Source organism: Microtus ochrogaster, unplaced genomic scaffold (genome assembly GCF_000317375.1).
Source record: "Microtus ochrogaster isolate Prairie Vole_2 unplaced genomic scaffold, MicOch1.0 UNK4, whole genome shotgun sequence".
Lineage (NCBI taxonomy): Eukaryota > Metazoa > Chordata > Mammalia > Rodentia > Cricetidae > Microtus > Microtus ochrogaster.
Window position 1 is genome coordinate 5701301 of NW_004949102.1, and position 10569 is coordinate 5711869.

General features: G+C 45.5%; 1 protein-coding gene across 1 annotated transcript in view; it reads right to left on the bottom strand.

The window, feature by feature from the left end:
* Positions 1-7019: 7019 nt before the first annotated feature.
* Positions 7020-10569, bottom strand: part of Rbm28 (RNA binding motif protein 28) — a 37627-nt gene continuing 34077 nt past the window's right edge. The window contains exons 18-19 of the mRNA XM_005365725.1: positions 9715-9817; positions 7020-7485 (exon numbers count right to left, since the gene is read on the bottom strand). Coding sequence (XP_005365782.1) covers positions 7351-7485; positions 9715-9817 — 238 coding nt within the window. The 3' untranslated portion in view covers positions 7020-7350. The remainder of the gene's footprint in view (positions 7486-9714; positions 9818-10569) is intronic.

The following is a 10569-nucleotide window of genomic DNA, read 5'->3' on the forward strand; positions in this document are numbered from 1 at the left end:
CTGGCTGCCAGCAGCACCCACACACAGCCGAGGGCTAGAGAGCCAGACTCCCAACTGGCCAGTGTTGGCAGCTGTCCTACAGATCTTGCAGTAGGGTTCAGAGGTATGTGATTCCCTGTGCTGGTACTTGAAGCCTGATGTCCCTTTAATAGCCCTTGTCAAATGGCCAAGGCTCGCCCTGTGGATTTTCATGACTATGGACACCGGCCATTATCTGACCTCCAGGGGAATGGAGATGTCTTCGGATTCTGGATTCTGGGAAGCGTTATAAAAGCAAGTGGAACAGATCCACACCAGCTGTGCATGAGCAACTCTGTAGTGAGCCAAGGTACAGAGCCTGGCCACGATGAAGAAAATCTTTAAACAAACATATTCTGGCTCAAAGACATCCTAAACACTCATGTGTATCATGTACACACACACACACACACACACACACACACACACACACGAGTTTGACTTCTGAAAGCATAAAAGAGGGGCAAAAAAATGTAAAAGTATCTGTAACTGGCACCTTTTGACTTAAGGGAGGGAGAAGGGGGGAAAAAAGCTGACCAAGCAGAGGGCTTAATTTTTAAGTTGAGAATTATAATAAAAACTTTAAATTAGTTACATACGGGAAGTTTTCAAAGGCTTTACCAGCTGAAGAACATGGCATTGAAAATGGCTTTCCCGGGGCTGAGGATGTAGTGCAGTTGGCGGTGTTCACTTAGCACGCATGAGGTCCTGGGCTCCATTCTCAGATATGTTGGAGCATGCATATGATCCCACCACTTGGGAGGATCCGAAGTCCAAGGTCAGGCTAGCACAATGCCAACCTTTGAGACCTCGTCTCAAAAGAGAGGTGTCTCCCTTAGTCCCTAACTTGAAAGAAAAAGCACTTAAACCTAAGAGCATTTGGTACTTAATAAGATGTTCTTTAAATAGAGACAACACCCTAAAGACAATGGGGCTATTCTAGCCTAGGTAACACAGCTTGAGGACTAGGCCACCAACCTCTTCTCTCCTTGCTGTATCATGGGAGGGAAGGCTTACACCATCAATGTCCTTTGCTAGGCTTGAGGCCAAGTGCTCCCAAGATGAGGGATGAAGGGCTTTAAGCCACGCAGCCCTGTTCAGCCAGGTTTCACTGAGCTCAGCACACATCACAGAGACCTTGCCTCTCATGCCAAGGTGAGACTACACCAAGCCCCACCCAAACCCTTCCTGACTGGAGGTCTCTTTTGACATCAAGGCATCTCACTTGAACTTCCTCTAACACTTCATGCATTAAGAAGAACCTGTAAGGAAAAGGGCTGAGCCACCACAGGTTTTACCTGGCAGGGTCAACTCTCTCCTCTAAACACCCAAGCGCATGCCAGGAGCTAACCTCAGAAAGCCAGGGCCCAATCTGAAGCCCATAGCTAGGAAATACTTCAGCAGAACAAAACACTCTTTCCCCTTGAGGAGTTGCAGATTGACACCAGGGGCTCCATAAACAAACTAGGGATGCCCAATACCTCTGAGCCACACCCCAACCTAATACAACAGTCTTGAGCGAAGGGTAAAAACCATCTGGAGGGCTAGGCAGATCTCCACTTGTGTAAGTAAAAATGGAAATGCTGACACCCCAAAGCAGTGGGCTGGCCAGATCCAGTGCGAGCAGAAGACAAAAATGTCTACAGGCCAGCTGTTGGTGGCACATGCCTGCAATTCCCACACGCAGGAGGCTGAGGCAGGAGAATCATGTTTTAAGCCACGGGCCCTACATAAGACCATAAATAAAATAGGTGTTTAAAAAGAGACTCTCTGGGGTTAAAATGCATGCACATAAATTCATTGTAATTTTAAACATATTTCCATAAAATTTTAATTTTTAAAAGACTATGTTGCATATAATTTACAAATAATATACACTGTTATTCATTTAAATTTTGTATAATTTGTCAATTTTTACAGGATGCCCTTGTGATTTGCCATTCTTGTGACTGCAGGGAGCCTGTGGATGCAATTCATCCATGACTTGATACAAACAAACAATTAATGTTTGGTTACAACTGCATTTAGACTGGAGTCCTGGAATGGATGTGGGCTATCTATCGGTCAGAAGAGGACATGGGAAATGGTTCAGAGCTAATTTGCCTTCTGGAAGAAAACCCCAGGAGTTTCCTTCTCATTGATAAGTCAGAATCAGAGGTCCCATCCAGGGGGTACAGCTGGCATGGAGATGTCACCTCTTAACTGCTGTCCTGTGAAAGGCAAGGCATGTGCCTCCAGGAGCACTTGCCAGCTGATTTGGTGAGCTGTTCATTCTCTTGGTAGCAAAGGCCCCTTTTGAAATAACCTAAGCCTCCCTGTCCCCCAGACCCCTGATGCTATGCACACTTGGAGGACTGGGCGACCTCTGGCCAGTGCTTTTACATGTTTCTTATTGGGAGGGAACACCTTAACGCCATCCTTTGTGAAACTCACAGGGCGTGCACTGCCCCAGATCTGTTCATCTGGGGTTGCACGTGCTATGACAGCATCTTTGCCACACAGACCAGAACACAAAGCATGTTTTCTGTGGTAGCATCCAAAGCATGGCTTCTGAGTCTCTCGTGGCTGAAGTATACGGTATGTGTTGACAGGCCCAGGGAAGAAAAGGACAAAGGAAGAACGAACTGGGGAGACTAAGAGAAGGGACACTTGACACTTGGCACTGAGCTGCCTGCATTCAGCCCTCACCATCTAGCCCTGTATTTAAGGGCTGGCATTCCTTTCGGTGGCGGGAAGACAGAAACAGGACGGACGTTTCGGACAAATTAAGCAACATCTGAAGGAGTTGCTGGTAGACTGGGGCCCAGACAACAGTGCAGGAGAGGAAATGTTTTAAAAGTACCTAATACGAGGGGAAAGAAGAGAGAAAATACACACAGCATACAGTGTGTGTGTGTGTGTGTGTGTGTGTGTGTGGAGAGAGAGAGAGAGACTATGTGTATGTGTGTAAAAGATTACTGCAGCACCTCAGTAGCCATTCTTAGTAATCTATCACTAAGAACAGCTATGTGCCAGGTGAGTTTCCATGGGACAAACCTAAAAACAAGACAAGCAAGCCACAGTAGCAATTGCTGTTGAGGGACAGGCCAACCAGGAAGGACGCCAGTGACTTAGAGTGACTGATGGTTACACCCTGGGATAGTTGAGGTCCCCGGAGAGGAACGTGGGCCTGAACCAGAGCGATGAGTGGGATTTGTGAAGACGCTGCTACAAAACCATAGCAGGAAGGAAGCAGGAAATGATCCCGCCCATCCTTCACAAGCCCAGCTAAGCAGCGGAGCGATCAGCCGCTCGAGATCTCATAGGATCACAGGAGGTCCTACCACGCTGGGTGTCAGTGTTTGTAGGGAAGTATAAAATATAACCCTTGCCTTTGAGGACAAAAATGACGTCCCTATCAACGTCCAGTGAGTTTTCCGGCCGGCTCTGCGGTAGTGAAGACTCACTACTGATAAAAGGGAGTGAGTTCTGGGCAGCAGACACGTCTTAAGGATCACCAGATCTGATGTTTATCAAGACTCTACATTTGGGATGGACCACAAGGCCTTTTTCGGCAAATCAGCAGTTTCTTCAGAACTGGTTCCCAGGGAGTGTCTAACAGTCTTCCCAGCAATTCCTTCATCAGCTTGGAAGCATTATCTGTCTACAGCCAATCACCAGCTCAGAATCAGAAATCAAAGTAATTGTAGACCATATCTTAATACCACCCAAAGTGGGCTGCCAGGTAACACCCCATCCAAGGTATCCATCTCAGAGAAAGATTGCGGAAACAAGCGGAGCCAGGATAAACAAAACAAAAGCAACATAATCTGTGTGCACGACCTCTAACCAGTCAAGGAGAAATCTGAAAATCTGTTTGGCTGGAGGGAAATTCCACCCCGGCTCTTAACACACCCGTTAGAGGTGAGGGGAAAGCAAGAGCTGAGACAAACGGAAACACAACCTTGTCTCAGCTCCTGCAGTCCCATGACAATGTGGCTTCAGCCACGAAGGACCCAAGTCGTATGGGCAGACCAGCTCCCTGTGTGACAGAACTGACGGGTGTCTGTCTGCCACCCTGAGTGGTTAACTAGGGCAGCTGGGGAGCCGAGACTGCAGACTTGCATTTCCTAAGGTGACAGTGTCAGCATTCTCTGTGGCACATTTGGCCGTCAGCCTCCTCCACAAGAGAAAGCCAAATGGATGAGAAGAAGCTCTTTGGAGCCGAGGTTCTGGGCTCTGAACTATAGTTAGAAAAACTTATCTTCAATACAAAAACAGATGGGTGGTGGTGGCACACACCTCTAATCCCAGTACTTGGGAGGCAGAGGCTGGCAGATCTCAAGTTCGAGTCCAGCCTGGTCTACAGAGCAAGTTCCAGGACAGCAGGGCTACATAGAGAAACCTTGTCTCCAAAAATGATGGGGAAGTCTTCTGTTTTGTGTTAATTTCATTGGTTAAACAGACTGCGTTGGCCCTTTAATAGGACAGAAAATTAGGTAGGCCGAGTAGACAGAACAGAATGCTGGGAAAAAGAAGCCGAGTCAGGCAGTCGCCATGATTCTCCCACCCACAGACGCAGGTTAAGATCTTTCCTGGTAAGACACACCTTGTGGGGCTACACAGATTATTAGAAATGGGTTAAAGCAAGATGAAAGAATCAGCCAATAAGAGGCTATAGATAACGGGCCAGGCAGTGTTTAAAAGAATAGTTTCTGTGTAATTATTTTGGGTAAAGCTAGCCGGGTGGCGGGAAGTGACCCGCCATTTCCTACTACACAAAAACAAAAAGAAAAGACAAAAACACCCAAGGATGTTGTATAGCAGTTAACATTTCAGTCAAGGAAGGTCACCCACGGCATCAGTCCAAGGACTGTACTACCTTACATCGTCATGGCTGTCTAGGTTTGTTTAAGCATGCTCTGTGACGACAGACTGACGAAGCACGTCTCAGGGCCACTTTGTTCAGACATGTTTCTGTCTTTGAAGGAGTCACATGCTCTAGGATTCTAACAGAGGGAACTGCGGCTCATTTCTACAATAGCTGAAGCATATTCTCTGCCACAGGCTGACTCCAGAGAAGCAACATCAAAAACTCCAGCTAACAAAAAAAAAAAAAAAAAAAAAAAAGGCACAGAAAAAGCTGCACCCCACTTACAGGTCTTTCTCTGTCTGAGGCAATCTAGTGCAAAAGTCCACCAAGAGTTCCATGAAGCTTGGTTATTCTCACAATGACCTTTGGTCTCAGATGTTAACAAAGATGCTCATCCTTACTGACCAAGCAATGTGGAGCTCAACCCTCCTATTAATGAGAAACCCATTTCCTCAAACACCTAGCTAGGAAGTGAAACAGAAGCACAATTCCCCCTGCATGGGCACTCACATGGCAAGGGGGCAAGGAGCTGACTCAGGAGCCCATGGGAAGGTGTCTCAGAGGAAGCCACCACATATGGAGTCGGATCATTGGGAAACAGGATAATCCGTCCTCACGGCACTCTTTCAAAGAACTGTGCAATAACTTGCCAAGCAACTGACTAATGTTTTAACACACAGGGTTGCTAAAGACGTTAGAGAAATATCTGGATCTAGGAGAATCTGCCAACACTCTGAAAGAGGAGCAATTTTTGTAATCTTAAATGTTAAGATACACTTTCAAATATTAAGGATATATGTGTGCTGGAGGAAAAGTGTCTAGCCAAGTCGGCAGAGTCAGCCAAGGAAAAACAGATCAACTGACTGGCAGGCTGTGGCCATCCGGACCCTCTCCATAGGCTTTCTTTCTATCCCCTCTCTTGGACAGATGTATTGTATAACTCCCGTCACTCCATCTCGAACTGATCCTAGAGACAGTACCTGTCCTTGGATACCTCTCCAAAGGGTCTAACTACTTTCATGATTCCCCCTTCACTACCTCCACCAGCAAGGGCATTCTGGACACTGACTGTTTTCCCGAGATCCTGTCATGAAACAGCTTTATGCCTGGCTCAGAGATGCTCTGGGAAAACATCTTTTAAAGCACTGCAGTAGACCTGGTGATCAGGAGGCTGGGCTACGTCCTCAGCCACCTTCTTCTAGACGAGACAGAGCACTATTGCTCCTTCCCCTTTCTTATTTTTTTCATTCAATAAGTATTTATTCCAAACCCACCATGTGTCAGAGTCAGCAGTAGGTGCTATCTGAGTATGGTGGACAAGAGAGAGTCTCTCTCAAAACAGACATTTTAACAGGGGAGACAATTTTACAGGACAGTTACAGCCAGCAGAAAACAAACAGGGTAAGGAAGTTCAGCTAGGATAGGACAGGGGAAGGAAGAAGAGCCCACTTCAGATACTCAAGGAGACACCACCAAAGCTGACGGCTTGGTGGGGATCCGAGAGACAACAGGTCCTAAGGAAATGCCCTCCAGGCCAAGGGGACAGACACGAGGCTCTGAGGTGACAGCAATGATCTGCTCCACACCTTGTGTCAGAAGCTGTGCAGCACAGGGACTTGTGTGCCTCCACCGATCTTGCTCTTTACGACAGCCCACTCTTCAGACACCAGGACCACGGGACCTTGACTCTAACATTCACACCCTCCACCCCAGCTTTCTTTACAAAAGAGAAAGAAAGCATGGTTAAAAAAGAAAAAGAAAGAATGCTTAAAAAGTATGTAGGGCAGGGAACAAGCAGGAGAACATTTAGTTCGGCTCCTTATTTAGGATGCCTAAACTAAGACTTCCCACCTCCTCGGCACTCGGGGTAGAACCTCAGCCTCACGCTCACTGCTTTTGCCCACATCGTCCCTAGGACAAGGTGCTCCTTGGTCACGTAGTGTCTAGCTACTGCAATCCGATTTCTAGACAGCCATTGCCCTTCCAGAGACAGACCCTTACCAGGACCTTCAGTTGTTTATGAGTCAAGTGTCCCCCACATTCAGAGACTATGGTAATAAAGTTTTCTCCGTTCTTAGCTCTTGCGGCCTATGCAACTGAATTAAAAATGTTAAAAATGTTCAATTATGAAAAAAAATCTCATAAATAATGTATTTGTATATATTAAAAATGAGACACATCCAAAAGTCACAATTCCTCATTTACAGACTCCATAACAAAATATGCATCTTAAAAATTCAGTACTCCAAAACACTTTTTTACAATAGTTTCCATCGAAGAAGAAAACAGAAGAAATCACAATTACACGTAAGCTTCAGCAGTAATCTGGGGAGAATGTAAGAACTCATGGTGTTCTTCAGGTATTTTTCCTTCCACACTGGAGAAGGGACCAAGAATGTACAGAGCTACAGAGTCCCCAAGCACGGGGCATCCTCTGGGATGCTTTCCCTCAGTGAAGACATGGCTTTCTGCAGGCGGCATCAGGTATCAAACCATTTGCTTCTCTTCATCAGGGGTGCCCCTTGAGAAGGCCCCAACAATTTCTGCTTATACTGTTCAACCAGGTGGTTGAAGTGGGATTCTGCCTTACTTTCCTTAGCCTTTTTCTTCGGCACCTGTGAAAGAAAGAAGACATAAAACAATCATTTTTTTTCCTTTTCCTTTCCTTCCCTCCCTCCCTCTTGCTTTCTTGTCTGCATGCATTTTTTTCCTGTACACCTGAAACTTTCAATGCACTTGAGGACAACCCTGAACTCCTGACCTTATCTCTCCTCCTTCCAAGTGCCACCACCATGCCTAGTCAACATCAAACACTAAATATCACCTTCCTGCCAAGACACCCCAAACAGAAACTAAGTAGGTACACGAGGAAGATGATTTCCAGAGAGAACCTTAGTTTGGACATCTTTGCTCCTGCCCTGACAAGAATTTCGTTTATGAAATTTCAAAGTTAGATCTTTACAGTATAATAAGATACAGTCAGAGATGTCCCAGACACAGACTTGAGTAGGGCAGATGCTAGTGACTCCACTCTTAAAGGGAAGGGAGATAAAAGTTTGACCTTGAATGTGCAAGAACCCAGGACCAGAGCTGGAGAGACAACTTGGGGGTTAGAGGCAGGCTGCTCCTCCAGTGTGGACCCAGGCTCTATTTCCAATCCCCACACTGTATCATGAAACCACCTCAACTCCAGACCTAGGGGTTCAATGCCCTCTCCTGCTCTTTATGGGCACCACCCATGTCTGTAGTACAGACACATGCATGTGGGCAGGAGACCCATACATATAAAAGAGTACAGGACCATTATCTTCTATTAAAAGAACTAGAGTGGGCTGGAGAGATGGCTCAGTGGTTAAGAGCATGTACTGCTTTTCTAGAGGATCTGAGTTCAATTCCCAGCAGCCACATCAGGCAGCTAGGAACTGCCTGTAACTCAGCCCGGAGGGAACCTGACACTGTTGGCCTACACAAGCACCTGTACACACTTACACACAGATTTAAAAAATAAAATAAAAAAGAACTAGAGTTCCTTGGGAAAATGGCTATTGCCAGAAACTGGGAAAGAAACATAATGTACAAGAAAGTAACACTACCAAAGATAAAGTCATTTCAGAAGGATGGGGAGCTGATCCAAAGATGCTTCTGCTGTCTTAGACAGGACAAGAATAATGACTGCATTTGACTGAAACACAGGGAGTTATATAAAAATTTGGGATTTATATATCAGTCTCCCAGGCCACAGAGCAGGTTGATAATAGTTTACTACTCTGAAACTGATACAGCAAGAAAAGGAAAAGGAAAAAAAATCAATCATCTAACCTGTCTTTCATAGATGTAAGACTCTCCTTTCTAGAATCCTTAGAACTCTATTTTTAAGCACAAAAGGGTTGTCTGAACCGGAAAGTCAGCATTCTGTAACCCGTAAAGAAATATCAGACAATCCACTGCTTTTGAAAACCAAAGTTAAGCAGCTAGGGATATTGCTCAGTAGCAGAGCACTTCCTAAGCATGAAAAGGCCTTGGGTTAGATCCCTAGCACTACAAATCTAAAAACTAAAAAACAGTTGAAAAGCTGGTAGATTTTCTACATAGAATACAGTGGAGAATTCAGACACCTACTGACTGATCCTGGCATTACTAACAGTGAACAACCAAAACGCAGCACTGAACAGGCACCACCTAGGAAGTGCTCTTTCCAGGAAAACTACATCTGCTACACCTCTGGACTGTACACCAGCTGACAGCCAACACACGGTGCCATGGGAACAAGCTACATGACAAACGACCAACGTGGAAAGGAATGTGCTAGGACAGAACAGACAGCATGGATGAAGAGGGAAGGAAGGAGGAAGGAGGGATGCAAATGTAATGTGTGAACTATCAACCAGCATTCTAACTGGTACTGACAAAATAAAAACCATTTTTGAGGCAATGAGGAAAATATTAATTTGGGCTATATATTAGAGAGTATAAAGAGCTTCTGATTAATCTCAGTAGATATGATAATGACATTGTGTGTTTGTGCGACGACTGGGCCATTAGAGATGTAGTCTGAAGTTCTGAGCAATCTGTCTCTTGAGACCTATTTACATGCAAAGTAGGATTTGCTTCCATACACTATAGTGGGGGACACAGGTACAGGAAACCCAAGACAGCTGCTCAAGCAGCTGAAACAAGTCACAGGGCTTACTTCCCTCTCCACTTTTATTTCTGCACCTCACCCTCTGAAGAGCTGCAGCCCTGCATGGAGAAGCCTTACCATCTACCCAACTATCCAGAAAGTTCACCATCTGCTCAGTCCCACAGAACCAAAGCACCCAAACCACATGCCCCACCAAACTCACTTGCAGGGAAGAAAGTAACTGCTGCTTCTTCTGCTTCCGGTGGCCTGTCTGGGGCTTTGGCTTCTTAGGAGGAAGGGATTTCACTTTGCCTTTGTCCCGCAACCTGAAATAAGACAGCCAGGTTAAATTCTTTCTCTGGTTAATATCTTTAGTCTCTGTCTCTGTCTCTGTCTCTCTCTCATTTATTGACTAAATTTAGTTTATTTTATGTGCATTGATGTTTTGCCATGGGTGTCAGGTCCCCCAGAACTAGAGCTTCAGACTGTTGTGAGCTGTCACATGGGAAACGGGAACTGAACCCAGGGTCTTCTGGAACAGCAGTCAGTGCTCTTAACCACTGGGCCATCTCTCCAGGCCCATCCTTGGGATCTCTTAAAGAGCTTGAAAGCCAAATTCCTTCTCTATAAAGCTGTTTATTTTTGTTGTTGTTGTTTGTTTGTTTTTTTCAAGACAGATTTCTCTGTGTGGCCCTGGCTGTCCTGGAACTAGCTCTATAGACCAGATGGCCTCAAACTCACCCACTTCTGGGATTAAAGGCGTGTGCCACCACCGCCCAGTTTACATAGCTGTTTCTAAACCTAGTAGTCACTCTTAAATGGAGGCCACAATAGCATATCCTAAGTCACAACAGTTATATATTTGTTTGTCTCTGCATTTATTTATTTTTGCTAAGACTTCAACAGAAATCACAAAACCCTTCAATTACCAAGATTTTCTTTTAAAGATACACAGCACTAATCCACTGTCCAGCACTAAATGTACACAGCACTAGATGTACACAGCACTAATCCACTGTACAGCACTAATGTACACAGCACTAATCCACTGCACAGCACTAATGTACACAGCACTAAT